The sequence below is a fragment of the Protobothrops mucrosquamatus genome, unplaced genomic scaffold, assembly GCF_001527695.2.
Source record: "Protobothrops mucrosquamatus isolate PMUCROS unplaced genomic scaffold, P.Mucros_1.0 scaffold4861, whole genome shotgun sequence".
Lineage (NCBI taxonomy): Eukaryota > Metazoa > Chordata > Lepidosauria > Squamata > Viperidae > Protobothrops > Protobothrops mucrosquamatus.
Genome location: NW_015390749.1, coordinates 1 through 26181, shown reverse-complemented (window position 1 = coordinate 26181; position 26181 = coordinate 1). Strand labels below are relative to the sequence as shown.

The 26181-nt window shown below is 42.4% G+C and overlaps 1 protein-coding gene across 1 annotated transcript; it reads left to right on the top strand.

Annotated features, from left to right (window-relative positions):
* Nucleotides 1–1989: 1989 nt before the first annotated feature.
* Nucleotides 1990–25878, top strand: LOC107299390 (C-Jun-amino-terminal kinase-interacting protein 3-like; the record flags this gene model as incomplete). The annotated part of the gene is made up of 17 exons (XM_015828754.1): nt 1990–2131; nt 4076–4319; nt 5802–5898; nt 6256–6374; nt 8361–8372; nt 11066–11083; nt 14341–14398; nt 14969–15121; nt 16091–16172; nt 17809–17939; nt 20093–20149; nt 20698–20868; nt 21151–21277; nt 22704–22799; nt 23022–23186; nt 24688–24853; nt 25693–25878. Coding segments are annotated over 17 exons (2024 nt in total), but the record flags the coding sequence as incomplete, so codon positions are not given.
* Nucleotides 25879–26181: the final 303 nt, after the last annotated feature.

The following is a 26181-nucleotide window of genomic DNA, read 5'->3' as shown; positions in this document are numbered from 1 at the left end:
ATGCCCCCCTGGTCACGGCCGACAAATGGTCTTCCAGTGTCAGCCGTGGATCCAGGAGGACACCCAAGTTGCGTGCCCTCTCTGAGGGGGCCAGAGTCTCGCCCCCTATAGTCAGCGATGGAGTCAGCTGACTATGCCGGGGCGCCGGCAACCACAGCCACTCGGTCTTGGAAGGGTTGAGTCTGAGTCTGTTCCTCCCAAGATAACCCAAGATAATTTCAAGGCTAAGCAAGGCTCTGGATTCTGACTTGATAGCTCCCCAAATTGTTATCCAGTGCTTTCAGTTACTCTGCCACAGCCAATCTGTACTTGAGATTGAACAGAGAAAGAATAGAATGTTCTGTGCTTCTTGTCATGATTTAATTAATATGATTTGGAGCCATTTTTCATAAATTCTTTTGATCTTAACAAGATCTACAATTCAGGGGCAGAGCACATGTTTCGTGTGCAAAAGGACTCGGTCTACCTCCTAGCACAATCAAGACAATCTGCGAAAGGGTCTTGTTTAAAATGCTGACAAAACCCACATGCCATTTAGAGCAAGACAAGCAACGTTTGGTCCTAAGGGCATGGGCAAGATTTGAAACCCATTTTGCCAGAAGCCAGTTACCAGCAAGGTCAATCTGTGCCCCTCCTCGCAGCTTCCTGGTGAAGAGAGTGGCAGAGAAAAAAAACGGGAGTAAAGATGAAAGATATTTTCATCTAGTTTTGGTGGAATCTGAACCCAGCCTGCATCAGTTTGCTTTAGTCTTGTCCATCAGACAGGCTTTAACAGAAGGCAGCCCTCAACACACCTTGAGGATCTTGATTGAATTTGGTTAGTACTTTGATGGGAGATCATAATTCTAGTACAACACCTATATTACTACTACTTTGTCTGTTAGACTGTGATAGAAACCAGAATTATTTGATATCTAACAGCAAATGGAAGTGCTTAGCTAAATGTCATTAACTGTGAAAAGCTAAATGGAAAAATCCAATGACTGAGCACTTACCGGTATATGCTGTTGTCAAAAAATCCTCATATGGACGCAACCATTACACCACCAGAAATTGCACCCAGTTTCGAAACTTGACTTTGTTTGACTAAAAAGAACTAGTAGACCAGCATGCTGTATGCCTCCCAAGGTTGCTTTTCATGAAATGGGTGGGTATACAAATTCGATTAATAAATACACTTGGAATAAGGAATATTCTTACCTTAGTGATCAGGAATGTGGATAGGAAAGATCACCATGAAGTGTATTTATTCCCCAAGTGCTGGTGTTGAAGTTTTCAGCACCTACTGTAGATAATTTCCCCAACTAACTTGGAAGTTGTTCTTTAAATGGGAAATGGCTGCCATTGTGAGACAGTTAAATCATTTACCTGATGCCTCTAAGACAGTGTTTCCCAAGTTCAGCAACTGGAAGAGGGGTATCCTTCCAGTTGCAGAGTCCGAAACACATTGCTCTAAGGAATGATATGGAAGCTTCTTTGGTATGCCATCTCCCGAGAGTCTGTTTTGTTATGAGCTGGAATTACATGGATTACACGATTCATTTCAGCTCAAATTCAGATAAGAGGCAGGTTTATTTACAATGGATCCTAAAGAGCACTTGGATGCAATTTCTAGGGTCCTTGGTGCTCTCTGAGCTTGGTGGTTTTCTTGAAGATGTTTCATTACCCAACTAGGTAACATCATCAGTGCTAGGAGGGAGTGGGCTTACCACTGATCATGTTATCTAATTGGGTAATGAAACCAGCTCAGAGAGACCAAGGACCCCCACAGTTCAACCCTAAGCTACAAATATTCTCTTCTACTGAGCATGGTCTCCTTGTTTGAGCAGGGCGTTGGACTAGAAGATCTCCAAGTCCCAACACTGTTATTCTGAATGTTATTTACTATGGCAAGTTTTTTTTAAAAATTTTTGTTGCTTTTCATACATTCAAGCCTTCCATGCTTCACTGACTCTTTCCCCTCTCTTTTCTCTCGCTCTCTCATTCTAGCATGAAGAGGCGTCCTAATTCTCTGAACATCCCCCTCACAGATGATATGGTACGTGGGCAGGTGGGGGCCAAGATTGCCCCCGCAGTGGACCACTGGCACCTGAGTGACCTCAGTCAGCTGCAGTCCAACTCCATCTACAAGGTTTTTTTTACAACTATCATGGAAATGAGAGCTTCCCTGCCTACTTGTTGAATTGTGTTTTCCATCAGGGGAGAAGGACCCTTTGTGTCTGTAACCCTTTGCAGCCTAAACCATTTCCCCCCCCCCCCCGCTCCCTTATCTTTTCCTACCTTTTGAGGAACAGGCAACGTACGGCCCTTCTACATCTCCCATGCTCTGTTTTCACAGTCTCTTTCCATTGTCACATTGGAACAAAAGTGGTTTCTCCATCTTCCTGTACTCAACAGGGGTTAGCCATGAACTTCCTGCTTCCAGGAAGTCTTACCAACTGTTAAACCCTGTCTAGATTAATCCACAAGTTTTGCAAAGGTGACTTCCATTTTTGGGACTCCTCAGGATGGCTGCACAATTAATGGGGTTTTGTTGGTGTAGCATGTGTGAAACTTAGTTGAATGAAGGTAAATGCAGTGTCCCAGGATATTGCTGGGAGATTCAGTCTGGGTCAGTCACTGGGACCAAAGATTTATTCATCCATTGTGGGCTTGTGCTGGAGCCCATCATCAGGGAATTCTCTCTTTCTCTCTCCAGAATCTGTGTACTGGGCTGCCCTATGCATTGGATTTATATGGCTCCTGGTTGTGTGTGGCTTTTAGTTTTTAATTAGGGTTTTGAAATTTAGTCGACTCCAGTTGACTTTTAACAATTCAGTGGTCCTTTTATATAATAGTACACAATCCTGGAAGGCAACTCTGGTGTCTGAAGGTGTCCCTTGCTGGTCTCTTCAAGAGGACCTTTTCTCATTTTCAGGGAGAGGTTTGTTTCCATAATAGTCAGTTGAATCTGTTGCCCCCCTATATTATGATCTTGCTTTATGTTCCTTCAAGGACCTAAATGCCTTTGGTTCTTTTGATTTACCCTGGTAGATGTTTTGATTAAGAATCAGACAAGAAGGTAAATTGACAATTTAAATAAAGGAAAAATAAAAGGCTGGTTAATAACTATTTTTAACAGACCAGCGGTCTGAGAACCCAGGGCAGTGGATTAGCTCCTTAACAAGTTGCACTGCTCTTCAACAACTATTAGTCTTTTTTCTCAGGTTGGAAGTGGTGATGTGGAGAGAGAAATCTTTTTTTCTAAATTGGCTGGATAACACCCTAGGCCTTGTATTTGTAAGATCACTTTAGACTAGTGGTCCCCTTGCCTTGGTGATATTGTTGGACTCAAAATTCATATCTGTCTCAGCTGCTAGAATTGATTGCTATTACGCTGTGCAGTTGAAAGATAAGCAACCTGCTGTCCCCCAAATATTATGAACTTTTGATTTAGTGGCAAGGGTTAGTGGGAATTGTTCAGAATAAGTAGAGGACGGTGAGTTGCTTACCTCCGGTTTAATATATTGGAGGGTTTTTTGGAGATGGTTAAAAGGAAGCGGTAATTAATTATGCACCGTACCATGTATGGGATACGATATGGATTTTATAGCATATTTAGAGGCCTGCTTTACATCTCAGAAGAAGTTGTAAGGAGGTGCAGCCACTTCTGGGAACTGTTGTGTAGTCACTGACTTAATTTTGGAAACCCATCGCAAGCAAATAGAGTTGTAGCCAGAATAATCTGGCCCATTTCTAGCAGCCTGCTGGGCAGAAGGGAAGTTGCAGGAGAAAAAAAAGGTTTTGGGCACTTGCTCAGCTGGGCTTTGGCAATGCCAACATTCAGGCTCCAACAGATTCATTGCAAGACATTACGGTCCTGACAACAAAAATGTTCCTCAACCATGAAACTTTGTGTCATATTGGCCCCCGTTGTTCATTTCATGGTTTCCATTACTGCTGCTTGGCGTCTTACGCTCGTACTTCTTAATGCTCCAAAGGCAGCAAAAGAGCCAGGGAAAAAATTGATTGGTGTGGCTATCTTGCCTTTTTTTTTTCCCCCTCTCCCCTCTCTGCAAACCACATTGCGCGCCAGTGTCCACCTGATGAAATGTCGGAATCTGGACAGTCCTCTGCAGCTGCCACGCCGAGCACCACGGGAACAAAATCGAATACCCCCACGTCGTCGGTGCCCTCTGCTGCTGTGACGCCCCTGAACGAGAGCCTTCAGTCAATGAACGACTATGTCACTTCAAAAAATAACAAACGGTCACGGGAGAAACGGAACAGCCGAAATATGGAAGTGCAGGTGGTCCAGGAGACAAGGAACGTGAGCATAGGTAAGAGTCGGTCAATCTGCTTGACTCCTTTCATGAACTTGTTAAATGTTGGAACAGCTTGCCTTCAGAAGTTGTGGGAGCTTCACAACTGGAAGCCTTCCAGAAGAGACTGGACTGCCGTCTGTCAGAAATGGTGTAGGGTCTACAAAGCCCCTTCCAACTCTGTTATTCCATATTCTATTTCTAATTCTATTCTATTTCTACTCCACTAATTCTATTCTATTCTATTCCATTCCATTCCATTCCATTCCATTCCATTCTATTCTATTTCTACTCCACTATTTCTATTCTATTCTATTCTATTCTATTCTATTCTATTCTATTCTATTCTATTCTATTCTATTCTATTCTATTCTATTCTATTCCACTCCACTCCACTCCACTCCACTCCACTCCATTCCATTCCATTCCATTCCGTATAAAGTTTCTGTTCTGTTCTGTTCTGTTCCCTTCCCTTCCATTCCATTCCATTCCGTATAAAGATTCTATTCTGTTCTGTTCTGTTCTGTTCTGTTCTGTTCTATTCTCTATTCTATTCTATTCTCTATTCCTATTCCTATTCCTATTCCTATTCCTATTCTCATCATCTACCTGGCTAGTTTTGTGGTCCTGGATTTAATCTGAAGGAACCTAAACAGCTTGGGACCAAAATACCTGAGATAATGAGTTCTTCAGTGTAGTTTAGTCAATACAGGTAGTCCTCGACTTATGACCGCAATTGAGCCCAAATATTCCCTTGCTAAGCAAGGCAGTTGTTAGTTGAGTTGAGCTCCATTTTGCAACCTTTTTAGCCCTGGCGGTTAAACGAATCCTGTGGTCATTAAGCAAATCTGGCTTCCCCACCATTGACTTTGATTGTCAGAAGGCCATGAATGGTGATCACATGACCCCCAAACACTGTAACCCTCCTCAGTGCACAACAGTTGCCAAGTAGATAAGATAAGATAAGATAACCTTTATTGTCATTTTTTTACTGTGGGCACAATGGCACACCTCAAAAATGAAATTTAGTTTCCCGCTCTCAAAGTGAAACACACACATGACGCACACCTAAAACATACTATGTACAACATATGTATAGACCCACATCCCTACATGTGCATAGCAAATAAATATTAAATACTGTCCATCTTGAATGTATAATGAAAGGAGAAAGCTTGAGAGTGCCCAAACGTTAATCACGTGACTGTCGGGATGCTGTGAAGTATGAGGAGTGATCGTAACGTCACTTCCTTCAGTGCTGTTGTAACTTTGAACGGTCACTGAATGAACGGTTATAAGTCAAGGACTAACCTGCATGTGTGTGAGAGGGACAAGATGGCATGCCTTCTGGATTGAGGCCGGGTGATATTTCTGATGCCCTAAAACGCAGAATGGGTTACTCGGTGTTTTTCAAGAGAAGGAGAAGAGCAATGACACGTGTTTAGTCCAAGTGCTTTGTGGGCTCCAGAGCATACATGGTTCCCCATGCCTTTGTTACAGGAATGGGAAGCAGTGACGAGGGATCAGACTTCCAAGATATTGACTCTACTCCAGAGTTGGACATGCAGGATCCTAGACTGGAGCGCACAGGGAACAGGTTGGAAAGCTTTGGGGGCAAACTTAATCATTTAAAGGGTTCAAATAGTGGGGAATCATCGAAACAGACACAGATAATTTACGAAGCTGGTCTATTTCTACGCACTGTCATTTAAATCAACTACTTGTAGAGTAGCTGTCCTTTCTTAAACAATGTTTCTCAACCTTGGCAACTTTAAATGTGTGGAGGTCAAATCCCAGAATTTCTCAGGCCGGGGAATTTTTTTCTTCCCTCCGTGGGATAAGGGTAAAAAAATGGTATTTGGGGAGAAAAGCTGCCTTTTGTGATTAAGAGAGGAGGAAAATGGCAATATTTCTTGCTGCAATGTATTTCTGATTTTTCTTCTTATGTAAATAGCCCAACACAAGGGATAGTGAATAAAGCCTTTGGCATCAATACTGACTCCCTGTATACCGAACTTACTGAAGTGGGCTCAGAGGCCATCGGAGACGTGGATGAAGGAGCAGATCTACTAGGTAAAGGTTATTTCAAAGGCATAGCTTTTAAAATCCTTACCTTGATTATATCCTCACAACAATACTTTGAAGTAGGTTTTGGACACAAATTTGTAAAATTTGTCGGTAGATATTTAACTGGATCATTTAAATATCTAGAGAAAGGGAAGAGGTGGAACCAATCAGTGGTATTTGGATTCAAGTTCCAAGACTTATCTAATGTATGCCAGAGTGTGTAGTTATGAGAAAGGCAATTATTTACTCAGCAGGTTTATGCATTCTGCAGAATTCTGCAGTGGGTATAATGCAGCCTCTTAAAACGTGCATGCATATTTTGTGTTCTGCATTTTCTAATTAATTTGCTTAATTTATTCCATTAGTTTCAAGATTGGGAACGAGTTTTGTGGTATAATGATGCCTTGTTAACTCTTAGGCGACGAAGAATCTTGCCTATGCAATTCTCTTACCTTTGAGGCAGTTATTCTTCCTAACCACAGGACTTATATACCTTTAAAAGGTGTCATTGTTTTCTTTAAAAAGCTGAATTCTCTGATCCGAATCATGTTCTTTTGTCACTTTTTCTCTACTTGCAAGGAACAGCAACCTATGTTAGAGGGTCAGATTTGTAGCAAAGATTTCAAAAAGCATTTGATAAAGTAAATAAAACTATAGAGAGGATAGCTGATCAAGGAGCTTAAAGCAAGGCAAGTAGTTTGTATAGTCACAGTCTCGCCTAGCAACCACTTTATTTAACAATCAAGTTCCCGGTTCTAATTGTGGTCTCTAAATGAAGACGACTTTTATGTTGGGTGTACCCAGCCATTTTGGTTTGTGAACAGTGTTTTATGAATTAATCTCAGCCAGTTAGGATTTATTTAAGAAACTACGATTAAACAAACCTTAGCTTACCAGGTGTTGCTTTTATATCTTTATTTGGCTTATAGGGCCGCCTATCTCCTATAATGATTCTAGGGCTGTTCACAAGCATCTATAAAACAAAGATTTATCAGACGAAACAGCCTCCCAGCTCAACCACCTCAACCTGGGGGAAGAACCAGGTTTTCACAGCACCTCACTCAGCTTATTTGTTCAATTCCTGGTCGGTTCCTTCCAGTCTTTTATTGTTGTGCTCATGTGGCATCTTATCGGATAGTCAGAAGGATGTTTGAGGCCCAAAGGAAACCCAAGGACAAACCAGAAAACTTAAAAACAGACCATACTCTCCATTTGCATGTCATGCTAAGCCACAGTTGCAATCAGTAAGCCCGTAGCAAGCCATGGTTACAGACGGCTTGCCCTCAAACAAACCATAACCTGCTCCATTCTCCTTCCCTCGTCCACACACCGTAGAAAGGTAGAAACAACAACAATAAAAAAAACACATCAGACCATAATGTGATGCCTGAATCCAAACAATTCAAGAACACACACGAATATCCTATCGTGGGATGAGACAATGTCCTTTGTAGACTTCTAAAAGGTGGCATGCTTGAGGTTTTGGTGGAGCTGATGGGGGACACTCCTAAGCATTTAGTGAGATTTCGGTTTCAAAAAGTCATGTTTGTTTTTTTTAACCTTTTGCTGTGCTGAAGCAGAACAATGCAAAGAAAGCAAGAGAAATTTTTTCCTGATTCTGGCTTAATGAAAACCAGATACTACGCGTGAGAAAACGAGATTCAATGAGGGGCTCGTAAGGTCCCCAACCACATTTTCATCAGAAACATTGACCCTTCCCCTCTCACGCCCCTCATGCTTTTTCCTCATGTAAATTCATGCTGTTTATGGTCACAGTGGACCTTGTCTTTATGATTTTACACCTTTTGGTATGGAAATGGCAAAATCATTGTCTTGGGGTTTGGGGGAGGGGGAGGGAGTTGTTTTTAAAAAAAGATATATCCGAGAATTATTTTTTGTTGTTGTTGGTTTTAGACATTGATTGACTTTTTTTCCCTCCCCCCCCCACTCCATTCCTTCCTCTCTCTGTGCTTCGTTGGACATGGCCCATAGGGGAATTTTCAGGTGTGTATTTTTCCTCTCCTTAGATTCCTGGTTTATTTTCTCTTTTTCCTTTCCCCCCCCTTAGAATTTTAAATCAAATGAAGAGGGTATTCATATGTAATATATCCTGTCACAGTTCATTTTGTTGACTTGGTTTCTACCTTTCCCTACTTTTATTAGCTTGGACAGTGGATGTTGGGAACCTGCCAGCTAGGCTGGAAGGAGGGGTCAAGCAAGGACCTAGCTTGGAATCATTGTGCAGCCCACATGCAGCATAAGCTTGACCTCACCCAAGATCTATGAACCCTTATCTGGTCATTCCCAGGGAGAGGCAAGCAGTCTGGAGGATTCTTGTAACGTATGTGGCAAACAACAAAGTTACTGACTGGGTATTTTATGAAAGGCTATGGTTCCTTGCTCCTGACAGCTAGGGATCTGAACAGAATTGATCACTTTCTGTTTTTTGCTTACATTTCCTTTCTGCAATCTCCATCCACTCTGTCTACTTGAGTCCCATCTACTTTGGGATTTAAGATGGGAGGTGGAATATCCTGATAATATGGGATGAAGACTATACTTTCTTTGCTAATTAAGGCATGTCAGGACTCAAAGTCTGAAATTCAATATCCATCTCTTCTTAGGTGATTTTAAAAGAAACGTATTTGGGAGAATGGTGCTTAAGTCACCAGTTTCTAAAGTATAGCCCTGTGCTGTAGTTGGGCTACAGGTTCCATCATCCCCAATCAGGTTAGTCTGCAGCCAAGGATAATGAGAATTATAGTCCTAGGGGTTGCCAGAATGAAATTACAGTCTTAATTAGTGCTAACTGGATGGGATCTGGCGCTACTTCTGATAAACTAACAATAAGGGGGGGAAAAACTACTGGACAAGTGAGTTGGTTTGTGATGTTCTCCTTTTTTCCCAATTCTTAATAACAATCCTGGGACTTTTAGAGGAGAATACAAGAGATTGTTTTCCTTTGATCTCATATAATCAAGGACTAATTCGCTTGAACAGTTGCAATGTCCCCTTCTTTTTGAAGGGGATATATATCTTTTCATTATATCTCTGAAGTTGGAAGGTTGTTGTCAGGATAGGTTACCTGCAGCTCTTGAGTTATTTAGCCTCAGTCAAGACCCCGGTTCTGCGGTTCTAATGGGCCAAACCTCATAAGGGGGAAGAAGATAAGGAGATGGCACAAAAGAAAGTGAATTCCCAGGGTGTGGCAGAGAGAGAGAGAAAGAAGCTGTGCTTTCACTTAGTGTTCTTCTAGCTCAGTGGTTCTCAACCTTTTTAATGCCGCGACCCCCAACCGGTCGTAAGTCGAGGACTAAACCGGTCGTAAGTCGAGGACTACCCAACCGGTCGTAAGTCGAAGACTTTCCCTGCCCGGGAGCGCCGCGCATGCGTGGTTCTGCCCCCTGCGCCGGCCGAGGCGTAGCTGGCAAGCGGCAGAGACGGAGCAGGCCGACCACCAGCTGGCCCAGCTCAAGGGAGGTAAGGCACCCGCCGGAAAAGGGGGAAAAAAATGGCGGACAGCCTTGCTTGGCGACCCCCGTGAAATGGTTGATCGACCCCAAATGGGGTCGCGACCCATAGGTTGAGAACCGCTGTTCTAGCTCCTGGGAACATGGTCCCTGAGACATCACCCTCCCCCACCCTAACAAATGCAGCCTTCAATAGAGAAATCCCGGTTTGCTCTCTTTGTTTCTTCCACTTTGTATTCCTCTCCTTTTCCAAAGAAAGTAAAAAATACTAGCATCTGCTCCTCCAAAGAGAGTGAAAATGCTAGGACTTTCCTCGCCCCATCCACCTTCTCCTCCTCCAGGAGAAGATGAGCTCTTCCTTAGTGTTTGGGTGTTTCTACTTTTTAATACGACAGAAGTGGGACTGCAACCTCAGGGTTGAATCCAAGATATTTTATGATTTTGGTGGTTCCTCCACCACCGCCACCCCCCCCACACACTTTTTGTTTGTCACTTGGGCAGGCATAGAGATCTTGTTCAATAGGAGGAAAAATTCTGGCTGTTGTAAGACTAAAAACAGGATCCTAGAGCAACAACATTCTTCATCTGCTATGCTCCAGTTCTCAGAGGTGGACCAAGGCTACACCATGAGACGGATCCCCCAATTCTTTGTCCCTTGAACGCAAGGATATCTGTTCCCAAAACCTCTCTTTCTCAAAAGGAAGGGAAGAAAATTTGGGTCTAACCCACAAAAATGGCTATGATTTTGATTTGGGTTTCTTTAGAATCCGTTAGACAACACTTTAGAAGATAATATTGGTAGTTCAAGGTTGAACTATGGACTCCTTGGTGCTTTAGACGCAGAAGTTATAACCTTCTGGAACTTCCCTATGCTGAATTTTCTATTACCACGTCCCGATGAGCTGAAAGGTGGTTGTTATTCAGCTGGAGAGAACAGTGATAGCCTCAGGAGTTGTCAACTTGATTGGTTTCCCTCAAAAACCAGGTCCCTTCTACTGAGTTGGATCAGTCCCGGTGAAGAATTGCCTTGCTGTCATGTAAATGATTTTTCCATACACATACGTGCTAAGACGGTGTCACCATTTGCTGAGTTGTATTTAATGGCTGCTTTTTCTCTCTCTCCCTGCCCTCCCCTTTTCCCGTTTTTTTTCCTCTTCTGTATCTCTTCCCCCTCTGGATCCTTCGCTCCTTCCCTTCCTCTTCTCTCATACGCAATGACTTTCATAGTACGGGATGATTTCTTTGGTAAGGCGAAAGCCAGTTTTAAAACATATGGGTGTTCCCCTTTCCTTTCACTTGGCATCTGTTCATTCTTTTTTTTGTCTTCTTTCTGGGGATCCCTTGGGACTTGGTTTGTTTTTGTAATGATCCCCGCGATGGTAATGAAGGTGCTTTTATCGAGAAGCAGATCTTCTTCAGTTGCCATCATCTAGGAGGTATTGTCCTCTGCCTCTTCTCTTGGGACTTTTGGTGGTTATCCCCTTTGATGTTTCAAGCAGCTTCCAAGAGGTGGCCATAAAACGTCTCCTTCCCTGTTTTGTGTTTGTTTTTGTTTTGGAAATTGTGCCCCTGGAGCAACCTGATGGGAAGATTTGTCTAAGCAGCCCAGCTTCCTTGTGATTCGCTTAGCTTGACATACATGCTGATACTGTGGCCAGTTTTTCCTCACTCATGGTCTAAACCAGGGGTAGGCAACCTTGACTCTTTTATGACTTGTGGACTTCAGCTCCCAGAATTCCTGAGCCAGCCATGCTGAGGGGAAAGGGAGAGGTTTCCAAGCTGAGCCATGCCGGCTCAGGAATTCTGGGAGTTGAAGTCCACGAGTCATGAAGGAGCCATAGTTCCCCCATGCTGGCTCAGGAATTCTGGGAGTTGAAATCCACGAGTCATAAAAGAGCCAAGGTTGCCCACCCCTGCTCTAAACTTTCCTTTTGAAAAACCACACCTTTCAGAAAATAAAGTGGGGGGGGAAAAAGGCTCTAGCTGGCTTTTTCTGAATTGCTAGCTTTTTTTTTGCAAGTAGAGATGTTCTATCATAGCTTCTTTGTACCTGAAGTTTGAAACAGCATCAGGTCATCTTCATTGCAGATTTTTAAAAAAACGAATATTAAAATATAGGCAATTAATTCTGAGGGATGTACTCAGAGATGACCCAATGATACTTGGCGCAGCAGCTGAGATTTCAGACTCCTATTTGTGTAGCAATACTGTTGATTAAAAATATCTTCCTATTCTAAATTGGGCTTCTAGAAGGACATATCTGAAGAAACTTGCATTCAGAGTCTTCATTAAATGCCAGGGTTGGATGGCACGGACTAAGACCCCCCCATTCTTGCAAGGGGCCCCATTGCTCACCTTTTCTCTCTGAGTCTTCAAAGTGAAGAGTAGACGTGTCGTTCTTGGACTCTTCCACTAGCCAGATTGGACTCGGAAGGAAAAGGCAAGACAAGGAACAGTTCCTTGTTAATGTCCCAAAAGATTTAGTTCTTGGTTGTGTTCTAAGAAACGGTGTGCAGATCAAATGCTGCCTGAAACATCAAAAGGGACTAATCTCTTCATGTCCCCTCAAAACAACTGCAGCTGCTTTTCCATTCTCCTTGGGAAGTGGACATTCCTCTGCCATCTCCAACTCATCTCCATCTGATTGTGGGAAGAAGGTCTGTGCACTGCCCTGGTGTGTTGTGATGTGTTCTCACTTCCTATGTATGCTGCCATGATTCTCTTGTTAGCTTTTCATTTGTCCTGAGTGTGCATTTGTCCCATGAAAGCAACCTAAACAGACCCCCGCATTAAAAGAAAACCGAGTGTATTTTCCCTACGCAGGGTGAAGTAGAAGAGAGTTTGGATGCTGGCAGAGGTTGGCTAGTCATTGATCCCATGCAGACCTCTTCTTTTAACATCTGGAAATGGGACAAAATTATTCAAAGTAGTGCCATTTTCATTTTGTGATTGAAGACAATCTCTGTTTCTTCTCTGCTGAATTTTCAGTGCCATGAAGCAAAATCTGTCCCATAAAGACTGGACAATAGGACCATCCATAGGAACTTTTTTCTTTGTATGAGCTATCTTAGATAAAGCTTAGGTGGTTCCAAGGTCACCAAATGGCTCTTCCATGGTTTGAGGTCCATCTAAATCAGATGTAGCATCTCAGTTTGTTCAATCGCTGGGAGAGAAAGGTTGTTATTTGTGAAAAGCGCTTAGAGAGTCTCAAAAACTGCCATGTTTGGAATGCACCTATAGATATTCCTTCTCTCAGTACTATATATGCCTCTAGATTTCTAGAAAAGGAGATTCGATACAGTGAGAATACAGACCTTTCAATGGCCTTGATAAATTCGGCAGTTGACCACTGGTTGAATGCATGTTTTATGTAAAGGAAGTATTAGGATAAGAAAGAGCCAGGCGAAAGATGGTTTATAAGAACCAGAAAGCCTTGTAATGAGAGGACCAATTTAACAATTACAAGCCAGAGTAGAAACGTGAAGTCTCCTTCACGTTGAGCCTACGTTTGGTGGACTTCATGACCACCTTCATGTACATTTTTGGGGAAAAGTATGGACATAGAAACTGTACTATTAGGATCTTTTCTCTCTTTCTCAATCTAGTCTATCTCCCAGAATTTCCTTCCATGTATTTCCCCATCCGAGGGCAAATCGGGACCAGTTCTACTTAGTACTTTTTTTAATTCAGCCAAGGTTGGCAAGGTGTTGGCAAATTAAGGTTCCCTTGATGTAAGCTCTTGATAACTTCAAAGACAAATTTGATACTTTTTCTTGCCAAGAGTATGAAGGTGATTTGCCACTGTCTTCTTCTGGCAAGTTTTTTGGGGACTTCCCACCATAGCTTAGTGGTTTTCTGTCCAGATAAGGACCAGGTCAAGGATGCTTGACTTCCCACCCTTCCCATCAAAGGGGCTGCCATCGACAGTTAAGGTCCAAAGAAAAATTTCATTATAATTATTCCTTGTTTGTATCAACTTTCCTTGAAGAGTAGCTTATATTGTCGTTTTCTCCTTTTTTAAAAAAAAAAAATTGTGAATAGGTTCCTCACTTTGCTTCTGGGCTAAACCAGGAAATGAATCTAGGGTTGCTGAATTCAGTGTCTTGACCTCTGCCCCATTCTGTGTTTGCAGAACCATGATTATTTTAATCCAGAGTGAAAGCAAATCAGGGTAGTGTGAACTGGTCCTTGCCTAGACTTTTAAAAAGGACAGCCGTTTAGAGGATAGGCAGCAGATCTGTAGTCCAGCATTTCAAGCCCCCCCCAAAAAATAATCTTCCACCTTAACTTCTGAAGGAAGTTTTGGGAGGAATGGGATCCATCTTCTGATGCCATTCCTTCCATTCTTTGCAGCTAAGTAGAAGCTCTTAAACTAGAAAGTTATCTCTCTTCCAAAAGGAAAGAGCTTTATTTTTGTTCGCCAAAATGTGTGTGTCAAAATGTGTATGGCTCTCATTATTATGTTTTATTTATTATTTTTTCCACCTCCCTCCCCCCCCCAGGGATGGGCAAAGAAGTGGGGAATCTCTTGATGGAGAATACACAGCTGCTAGAGACCAAGTAAGCATTCTCCCCTTTTCCTAAATAAAAGTTTCGTGCTTCTTTATGAGTGTCGCATGAGTTTGTAGTTGACGAGATGCTGCATGTGGCTGTTTTGTTCAGTTTATCTTGTCCTTGGATTTTTTTTCATTTTGCTGAGATCGTTGCCCAGTGGGTTTTTGCAGCTTTTTTGACCCAACCTACCCAACTAATTGTCAAAGGGAGAGGTGAAGAGCATTTTTAGCCCATACCACAGCCTTTCCTGTGACCCCAGATATTGGTAGACTTCAACACCCATAGACCCAGACCGATAGCCATGCTGGGGAGGATTGTAGTTGACAATTTAGTGACCTGATTAGGAAAGACTGGAGTCTGTTTGTTTTTGTTGCATTGATAGTTTGGCCCAAAGGTAATCGGAGTAATTAAAATGCAAGATCCAGTTTAAATGCCTGATGCTTTATCTGTGACCCTCCATGATATCCCGTTGGTCCTTATGTTACCGATCAATATTTTTCCAAAAGCGTTCCCTATGATGTTACCCGTATTCTGAGGCCCAGTATATTTCTGTTTCTGTTACTTGCCATGCTCCAGAAATGCTTTGAATATTGTGAAGGATGATTTAATTGCAAAAGTGGACCAGCTTACAGGAGAACAGGAGGTGCTGAAAGAAGAGCTGGAAGCAGCAAAGCAGGCAAAATCCAAAATGGAAGCACGTATCAAGGAACTTGAGGAAGAACTTAAAAAGTGAGTAGCCCGCTGCTTTTGGATTCATTTATCAGGTGGGATTATTTCTCTAGAGGTGAAACAGGCAGCGGAGATAGTAAACACTCCTAGTGTAACCCTATAAGCCTACACATGAGCACCAACATTTAAAAATGTCCAGGTAGAACCCCTTAAGTTGTGGAAGGAAAAGACTTCATGAGTTCCTCAATCCATTTTAAAGTCCTTTTGAAAGATTCACAACATTTTACTGTACAGCTTTTATCTGTGTCTTATTTTTTAAATTAAAATATTTAATGTTTCCAACTTTTCGTAGTTTTATTTCCAATGTCGTAAGCTGCCCAGAGTCGATTGACAGTGAGATGGGCAGCATATAAATTTAATTTTTAATTTTATCTTCCAGATCTGATTCTCTCTCCATGCTATTATTGTGAATGCAATTACGAAATAAAACTCCGCTGAATTGGGACTGAATGATCACATTTTTGGGGGGAGGGGGATGACTCTTAAAATTCTCGGTTACTCTTTTATATTTTTATTTATCTATTCTTTATGCCCCTTGAGCTGGTTTACATCTTCAAGCTCCTCCCTTTTTCATAATAAAGAACATCATTTTATTTATTTATTAAGAAAATATATATCCCCCCCCACTCACAGTGACTGAGTAGCTTACAGAAATAAAACCCCAAAACCCAACAAACCCTCAATCCTTTAGTACCAACAATCAAATCAACCACTTGATGGCTCCATATCAACCTGGGGTCCCTAGGCCCACTGGCAAAATCATGTCTTCAGGGCCTTTTGAAAGAATATCAAAATGGACCAATCTTATCTCAAGATGATGCAAAGATGTCTACTAACAGTTCTTAGATTTGGGGGAAGAGAAACCCCCCCCAACCTATCTGATCGTTGGAAATTCAAGTTTGTTTCAGCTCCGCCTCTATGTAACGTCTGGATTTGTTTCATAAATTCCATTCTTCTTCCCCCCTCCAGAGTGAAATCAGAGGTGATAGTTGCCCGCCGAGAGCCCAAAGAAGAGGTGGAGGATGTAAGCAGCTATCTCTGTACAGAATTGGTATATTACATTATTAAAATGCCTAGGGAAAGAGGGCTATGGGGAGGGAGGGTTTTTTCTTTCCCATTTCCTTGGATAATGACTCTGAAATAATGAATGAATGAATGAATGAATGAATGAATGAATGAATGAATGAACGAATGAACGAACACTGCGCATTTACATCGGAGCATTGCCATGTCCACGGTCCCTGCGGTGGGGTGTATTCTCATGATTATGGTAAATTATGGTAACTTGTCATCCAGTCGTTCCTGAGTGACATTCCCCTTATAGGTTGAGTGTATTGAAAACATCAGGAAGACTCATGTTAGAAAAACTGAATAGTAGTTACAGGAGGGTCCTTTAAGAGTTCATCCCTCCTCTTTCCTTTTTCTGATCTCATACTGTCTCATGCACAAGAGTCAGTGGCTTTAAAAAAAACATACAACCACACTTAAGTAATAGTCATAGACTACATGCTTCATCTTTTGGGGCCTTTGGGGATTGCAAGGTAAAATAATGTAATCATCCAATTCACAAGCAACCAATGAATGCTCTAAGAAGAGCAGGCTGATTTTAATGTTGTGTACTAACCGCATGTTTCTCCAATCCTCTTTCTCATGTGGTTCCTTTTTACACACGTGTATGCTGTTTTCTTTTTCTGATGCAAATCTCTCCCCAGTGTTTCGCGGTGTTATGGAATAGGCAGATATTATTATTACATTATTAAATTGCCTCGGGAAAGAGGCGCCATGGGGAAGGAAGGTCTTTTTCTTCAATAATGACCCTGAAATTATGGCAAAACCATTGCGCATTCATATTGGAGCATTGCTAAAATAGCAAGCCCTTATAAAACAGCCGTGCTACTCCCGTCCCAATCCTGGAACTAAAATATCAGTGAAATTATTTCTGGAGAAATGAATAGTTGAATATAATGCATGGATAAGAATCATAAGTTACAGGAGGGAATAAAGTGGAATTCATGATGCAACTAAGCAATAGTTGCATAGAAATTCAATCTACTGCCTACGGCTTTAAACAATTTTCCCTTCAGCAGTTCATCACATTTCCCCCAAAACATCCCTCCTCCGTGTTAAAGCTGTTCAGTGGGTAGATTTAATTTAATTTGAACCTACTAACTCTTATGAACCTCTGAAGACAGAAAATCAAACCTGGGTGTTAATATTAGCTTGCCGAAAATCTGTAGGTTGGTGCAAAATGTTCCATTCCAGGGACTTCGAAAACATTCTGTTTCTTAAGATGTTTCTGAGCTGACCAGGAATTAGGTTGAGAAAAATTGCTTCCAGAAAACTGCTGGACCACTTTGAGCAATCTGACTGGTGTGGTCTAGAGGAGGAAACAGAATCTGCCAAAGTCTCCTGAAACAATTTTTGCCTCCAAAATAAGATATTTCTGCCCATCCTTACAGTTAAGTTCACCTTTCGGTGCTTCCCCAGACAGAACGCTAGCCTTCACTGAATGGGTTTGGAAGTAGGTTTTTCAGAAGCTCCAAATAACAATCCATTGTTGGGCGTGGGTGGGATTAACAGAAGACCCAAAGGGAACTAATGTTTTTAACACTCCTTCTTTGGTGTTGTACTAATCTCCGTCCCCTTTCATTTCCCATGGGTTGAAGTCCTCCTCCTCCCCCCTGCAGGACAACATCCCTATTGCTCAGAGACGACGCTTCACCCGGGTGGAGATGGCGCGCGTCCTGATGGAGCGCAACCAGTACAAAGAAAGGTTGATGGAACTGCAGGAGGCTGTCAGGTGGACGGAGATGATCAGGTGAGGATGATTTCTCTGGTTGCAGCGTTAGAGGTGGGGCTTTTTTCCCGTTACTGTTAATAGCCTCATTACTATCGGTGGTTGCGGCAGATAGATTGCATTGACCTAGGGGTGCCATAACAGCCTAAATCAGTGATGGCGAACCTTTTAGAGACCGAGTGCCCAAAACCCACCCCTGCTCCTCACTCCACTGCCCATCCCACCCCCAGTCACGCCCCGCTTGCCCTCAGGGCTACCCACCACCTCCATGGCCTGCTGCAGCAGATCACCCAGGCGGCCCAGCAGCGCCATGATGGCCACACCCTCCGGCCGCACCCCGCAGCATCGTGCACGATGGGGCATGAGGGCGGAGTCTTGTCCCTGCTGCCTGACTGCCATGTCCTTGGCTGTGCTGCTCCACGCAGGCGTGACTCTCTTCCGGGGGGGGGCTGCTGGTGAGAAGGGGGCCGTGGGGGGAGGTGTGGCTGGGGCGACGGCACGTGTGCCCACAGAAAGGGCTCTGAGTGCTGCCTCTGTCACCACTGGCCAAATTATAGGTAGTTCTTGACTTACAACCATATCTGGGTCCAGAGTTTCCATGGCGAGGCAAGGTGATTGTTAACCGAGTCACCTCTGATTTTTATGACTTCTTTTGCTATGGTAGTTAAACGAATCACTGCAGTTGTTAAGTGAGCCATGCCATCCTTAATCAAGCCCAGCTTCCCTCCATTGACTTGGCTCGTCAGAAGCCGTCTGGGAAGATTGCCAATGGTAATAATCACATGACCCCGGGACGTTGTAAGAGTCATCAATACATGCGGGTTGCCAAAACCGTTATGTGACAGCTGAAAATGCGAGGATTGATTATGTCACTTTTTTTTTACTGCCGTTGTCACTTTGAGCGGTCACCAAATGAATGGCTGTAAGTCGAAGACTACCTGTATTTCTCCCTTCCTAACCCATATTATTATTATTATTATTATTATTATTATTATTATTATTATTATTATTGTTGTTGTTGTTGTTGTTGTTGTTGTTGTTTTGTTGTTGTTGTTATTATTATTATTATTATGGATCATTGCACAGTCAGCCAGATGTTCAGACTGGATTTGGCATTTTGTCTACCTATCAAGTCCTTACCCAGGACCTAGGATAGGCAGATGTTTGATGGTATTATTATTATTATTATTATTATTATTATTATTATTATTATTATTATTATTATTATTATTATTATTATTATTATTATTATTATTATTATTATTATTTTCGCTGTTCTTCCTCCCCACCCCAGTCACCAGGTCTGTCAGGAATCTCTCCTTATTGCTGGAAGTCTCAACTGATTATGCACAGATGTATTTTGAATTTATGCTGAGGTTCAAAGGGGGTCCCCACCTTGGAGGTTCGCCATCTCTTTCAGCACCTTGGACAGAGCCCAGCAGAACTAAATGTCTAATAACTTCAGTGACCATATTAAAAAAAAAAAACCAGTAAGAATTTAGATCTGGAGAGTTCAGGGTAACATTTGCTAAAGAGGAAAAGTGAGCGACTACTGAATGCTGCCCAATGACCCTAAAAATTGTTTACATTTTCACAAAATGAACAGCTAAATTACTAGAAGCCTCCAGAAATGTCGGACGTCCTTTGCTCCCTGGCTTTTTTTAGTTCTGGCATTTGAAATAGACTATCAGTAGCTCCACACAACCATTAATAGCGTTTATCAGGGGATATAGACTTCTTAGTTGGTCAAGCTGTCCCAAGCTGGTGATTGTGACCAGTCAGCTGGTAGCCATAGAAAAACTTTCATCAGTAATGTGAAACACAACATACAGATGATATAATTGAGCCCAAACTGGGCTCTTTCCCCAATTTTCTCCTTTTGATCTTCTACTTCAGTGTTTCTCAACCCTAGCAACTTTTGAGATGGGTGGATTTCAGCTCTCAGAATTCCCCACCCTGCAGTGCTCTACTTGGAGAGATGTTTTACATCTCCACATCTAGTGAGGCCACCTACTTCTTTCAGGCAAGACATTTAAAGGAAGAAATAGCCGTGGGAAGGGTCATTGTGAGCAGGAAATCAGCTGAATTTGTGACCGTATCCAGTGATGGAGGGGTAGACAAGTCGTGTTTTTGCCATGCCCTGTTTCTGAATTCTCTGTTCTGTTTGTCTGCAGAGCTTCCCGGGAACATCCTTCCGTTCAAGAGAAGAAAAAATCCACCATTTGGCAGTTGTAAGTAGGGGAACTTACTTGTGAGGTGTCAGCAAAGAGATTTGGGTAGATAGGATATCCTTGCAGTACAGTATAGTATCGGAGGCATTTGGCATTTATGTTCTCTAAAGACAGCTGCTTCTTTTTTTTTTTTTTTTTTTGCAAATGGCACCCTGAATAGCACTGGGGAGAATCCTCCAGTTAAGGAGGATTCAAATAACTTTGATGTAGAAATATAATAAAGACTGATCAGAAACGATGTCAAGCGCCAATCATCTTATCTTTTTGATAACATGGGTTAGGCTTTCTGCTTATTGTGAGAATACCCCGCTAATCAACCAAAGGTCAATACAGGTCCGTTTTTGTGGCTGGTTGCTTCCTGGTCTGCATTTAAAATACAAGTGCTAACTTAAGACAGTGTCTTCAAATGCCTAAGCAAGCAAGTAGGGAAGCCTATTTGAGGAGCCTCAGAAAAGACCCTACGCTGCCGCAGGTCTGTTTTGAGCAGGGAAAGGGTCAGATTTGGAATTCAAAACACCTTGCCTTCATTCCCTCTCCTTCCTCCCCAGCTTCAGCCGATTGTTCAGTTCCTCCTCCAGCCCTCCGCCAGCGAAAAGAAGCTACCCATCCGTGAATATTCACTATAAGTCTCCCACAGCAGCCGGGTTAAGCCAGCGCCGCAGCCACACCCTGTGTCAAATCTCTGCCGGGAACCGAACTCTTGAGTTTTTCCCAGATGAGTAAGTTTGGCTCTGATATTTTTGCCAGAAACCAGAAGTATGTACATTTGTAGAAGAGCTGAGTTAATCTATGGTAGCCAAAAAAAATGGTTGAATGGTTGGAACGCTGGGCAGGAGGTTAGGAAGCCCGCGTTTGAGATCTGAGGGCTGCCCTAGGGCGGGATTGAGCTCTTGTCATTCACTCCAGCCCCTGTTGGAGACATAACAGGAGCCCCCAACTGGGTATCCCTTCCTTGTCCTCTTGGTCTGTCCTTATCATCCTCCTGATCTTTCTCTCCTCAGTGATTGCACATCTTCGGCACGTCGTGAGCAGAAGCGAGAGCAATACCGCCAGGTCCGTGAGCACGTCCGGAACGATGATGGCCGCTTACAGGCCTGTGGGTGGAGCCTGCCAGCCAAATACAAACAGGTAACATTCCTACGCTGAGGAGGAGACAATTAGGGAGATACGTTAGGAAAGCAAGGAAGAGCGTTGTTCCCTTTCCACGCTGATTCCTTTGTTGAGTTCCCAGTCCTTTATCATCAATACATTGCAAATGATTGTAATGATTCTGCATTAGCAGGCAGAATTATGTTTTAGGTTGCCATTTTAAACACAAGCTAAGCATGGAAATTAGAAGACGCTTGCTCCTGGGGAGGAAAGCTATGGCAAATTTAGACAGCATACTAAAAAGCAGAGACATCACCCTGCCAACAAAAGTACGTATAGTCAAGGCCATGGTTTTCCCAGTTGCAATGTATGGCTGTGAAGGTTGGACCACAAGAAAGGCTGAGTGCCAAAGAATTGGGGCCTTTGAACTCTGGTGCTGGAGAAGACTCCTGCGAGTCCCCTGGACTGCAAGGCGATCAAACCGGTCAGTCCTAGAGGAGATCCACCCTGACTGCTCTTTAAAAGGCCAGATCCTGAAGTTGAAACTCAAGTACTTCGGCCACCTAATGAGAAGGAAGGACTCACTGGAGAAGAGCCTGATGCTGGGAAAGATGGAGGGCAAGAGAAGAAGGGGACGACAGAGAAGGAGGTGGCTGGATGGAGTGACTGAAGCAGTAGGCGGGAGCTTCAATGGACTCCAGAAGATGGTAGAGGACAGGAAGGCCTGGAGGAACGTTGTCCATGGGGTCGCAATGGATCGGACACAACTTCACAACTAACAACAACAAAGCATGGAAAATGTGGATATAATTGTTCTGATGGAAATTCTGGTTAGAATTTTGAGAAAAAAGGAAAGCCTGTGCTTTCCTTACTGATATCTTGAAGAAGAGAAAAATTCTCTTCCGCTGGGATAAACTGGAAGGAGCGATATTTACATATCAAGAACACAAAGATTTAGACTGAATTCTTTAGAAAAAGCCAAGGACTTCCTGAGTAGAAAAATGGTCATCTTGAAATAGATTGATTCAGGTTGATTTTATAAGTGTGTGTGTTTGGGTAATTTTAGGCTCTAAAAGCCAAAAAATTGTGTTTAAAACACAGTAAAACTGAAGAGCGTGCTTTTCTGCCCCAAAACAGCAATGCTTTGGACTTTGATATGTTCCTTATTTCCTTATTTTAAGCAATATACAGTGCATATTTACCAATGGTTGCTCAGGATCCCACTTCCTTCAGTGGAGCTAATTCTTACTAGAAAGCATATTTAAAATAGCAACTTCACTTCTTTGGTCAATTTTCTCCAATTTATCCCTCTATTAGTAAGATGGGAGTACAATTCATATGGTTAAGCTTGTCACCTGAAGATGATGAGAATCAACATTTCCCAAAATCTCCCGCAACTTTCTTGCTGTAGAAACACACAGCTTTATGCCATGAATGAACTGTGCTGTCTCTTCATCCTCAACAGTTGAGTCCCAACGGTGGCCAAGAAGATAATCGGATGAAAAATGTCCCTGTCCCTGTTTATTGTCGCCCCTTAGTGGAGAAGGACCCTACCATGAAGGTAATGTCAACCCTGAGCAAATTTTTCCTTTTCTTACATGGGAAGATTTCCACCCTGCAGGTCAAGTGTGATTGCTGAAGCACACCTGTAGAAGACAGTTCACATCTCTTTAAGCGTTTCATTGTGACACTGTTCCTATCATTGTTGTGAACCACAACCTATGGACAATGCAGAAATAAAGCCTGCATTTGATCTTCCATGTTTTCTCCTTTCCATTTATAGTTATGGTGTGCAGCTGGTGTAAATTTGACAGGCTGGAAGCCCGGGTTGGAACCAGACGTTGCAAATGGTCAAAAGCCTGAACTGGGATGTGATCCACTGACATGTGATCGAGAGGTAGAAGGAGAGAATATGAAGAGTAATCACACCTCTCCAGAAAAGAAAAAGGTTGGGCATATAGCTGGCTCTGCTCATTATGTGTAGGCATTTTTTTGTTCAGGGCTGGATAATAATATAAAAAACCATTAGAATTTTTCTGGGCAGTACAATTAGCATAATAATCAGTATAATCAATATAAGACAATCTCTTCCTTCTACTTGGAAACCGCTTCTGGACTTTGTGCTTGAGGTGGAAAAAAATGATATCATGATTTTGGGTTTTACCAATTAGACTGTTTTGCCGATGCAGAAGTGGCTCAGGAATTTTGGGAGTTGAAGTCCATGAGTCATAAAAGAGCCAAGGTTGCCTATCCCTGGGCTAGTGCATACTACTCTAGAAATGTAAAAAGTTGAGATTTGATTTTAATGTCTGATTTTACTGCAACAGAGAGAGTCAGAAGTCAATGCCTTTTGTTTCTTCCCCTCCCTTTCTTCACACCTTTTTTGTTTTCCCTTTTTCTACTGTTGTCCCCTACCTGCTATTTGCTTTTGTATTTTCATATTTGATGTTATAAATGAATAAAACTTAATTTTTAAAAAAACCAATATCTTCCTGAAAGATAAAGTCACACTGCACTTCAAGGCATAGCAGTGCTATTCACTTAATTTCTACGCATAATGAATATTGAAGCTTCAGCATTCCTAAACATTTAGTTCAATAAAATTAGTGGCAGTTGAACTTCATTGCTGAAACAATTACTCTTGTTCAGGATTTGAAGAGTCTGACTGAAATTCCAAGCCTGCAGATTAGTGGGACAATCCACAAATGAGTGAGAAGTACTGTACAGTAGTAGACAGACCTCCCCAGATGTATTTATGATTTGGCTTGGCAACCAGCTTCATTTACAGCCATTTGCAACGTCTCACAGTCACGTGACTGTGTTGTATGATGTTTTTGCTGAAAACAATTGGTTTGCTTAACAGCATTTCCTTCGGGATTGCAGCGTTTGCTTAACGACTCCCGCAAAACAGGCCATAAAATCATAAAATTGGTTGTGTGAATGACCCTGTTTTATGACTGTCATGACTTATGACTGGACAGACTCCATTACGGGTCGTAAGTTGAGAACTATCTGCACATTCTTGAACTGACATTCAATGGAATATCTTTTAGCAAGCTGATATTGCTTAGCTGTACTGCAGGAACTGTCCCACTCTAGATGGTTTCGTTCATAAAGCAGAACCACAGTCAGCTCAGGGAACATATTCAGTAGTAACAAATGTGAGATGTTACTCTGGTTACATCCTGGAGCCAACTGAGAACTTAGGTGAACTGATACTGGGGTTCATTTCAGCAACGTTTGGAGGTTCACATGTTCCATAGTTCTAACTTATACGACAAAGTACAGATGTAAGTTGGCCTTGGATGGAAGTCTGTCCCAAATCATGCCACAACATGATGGTCCAACAAGAGTTTCAGCCTGGAAGATTGTTCTGATGCAACATGCAACTTCCCACTCTTTGCCCACCACCTGGCTAATGTACCTATTACCTTTTTGCTTTCTCACAGACCAAAGAACTGCACGAGATGGATGCCACCTCCAGTAGAGTATGGATCCTCACCAGCACCTTATCTACTAGCAAAGTGGTTATCATCGATGCCAACCAACCAGGAACGGTGGTGGATCATTTCACAGTTTGCAACGCCCACGTGCTTTGCATCTCCAGCATTCCAGGCAAGCGAAGACAGATCTTGGACTTTAAAAAAATTATTATTATTATTTACCACCCACCAGGCGACTCTGGGCTGCTTACAAAGGCTTGTCATTCCCTATCGTGGATAATGCTACGTTGGTTCATCAATGTTCAATTGTTGCTTTCAAAGCTTGTAATTCATGAGGAATAGATTTAGAATAATGTAGCAGTCTAGAATCAAAGATACTTTACAACATTCATAAAAAACAGTCGCCTTCTTCCATAAAACACAATACAGACCTGTATGGGCAAGCTTGAATGTTAATATGGAGGCTGGGACTTCGTCTCCTGTATCTGTTAATTTTCTTTTTTGGGGGGAAAAAAGTCCTAGTCCTTATGATCTTCAGAAGCTTCCCAAGGGAAACTTGTTGTATTGTTATAATTAAAGGGAAACTAGCTTTGGTAGCTAACATCCAAGCCTAAATTTGATTTGGTTAGACACAGTGGGATGGGATGATTTTTTAAAAACCTGAATGTGAAGTAACTTTCATTCTCACTTGTTTTTCCAAATATAAATCCTAATCTTTTGGAAACTGAATGGATATTTTGCCTGGAAAAGTGGTGAATGGCAGGGTGAAGTTCACGGTATTTTCCAAACCATAAAATACCATTGAGATTGCTTTACATGGATGTGATGTGCTAACCTTGCCTGCTGGCTGGGGAATTCTGGGAGTTGAAGTCCACTTATCTCCCAATGGCCAAAGTTACTTGAGATATCAACGAGGTTGTTTTAATACAGTGTAGCTTAAGATACCAATGATGCTGCTTTACGTAGATGTGGCCCGCTGATCTTGAAGCCTTCTGTTTCCCATCTTTGCAGCGGCCTGCGATTCCGACTATCCTCCTGGAGAAATCTTTCTGGAAAGGGACTTGAATCCTGAGGAATCTTCAGGGACAGATGGAGTCTTAGCAGGCATCACTTTAGTTGGCTGTGCAACTCGTTGCAATGTTCCTAGTAGCAATTGCTCCTCCCGTGGAGACACCCCCGTGTTGGACAAAGGACAAAGTATGCTTCCACTTGCTTTAAAGGACAGTTTCCCCCCCCCCCCAGCTTGCTTTTACTTAATTAAGCCTGTTTGCGGTTCTTTTACTAGAACAACCTTAAATTTAACGGTACAGGATTAAAATAGATTGACCAAATGGCTCAGTATATAATAATATCTTGCTGCCCAGAACTAGCATATGATTATAATTATGAATGCGTCCTGCTTATCAAGAGGAAAAAGAAAACAGAGAAAACTACACACATTTAAGCTAACCACCACTGAATCTGGATCTGATCAGGATAATCTTAGTGAAGGAAAAAAGG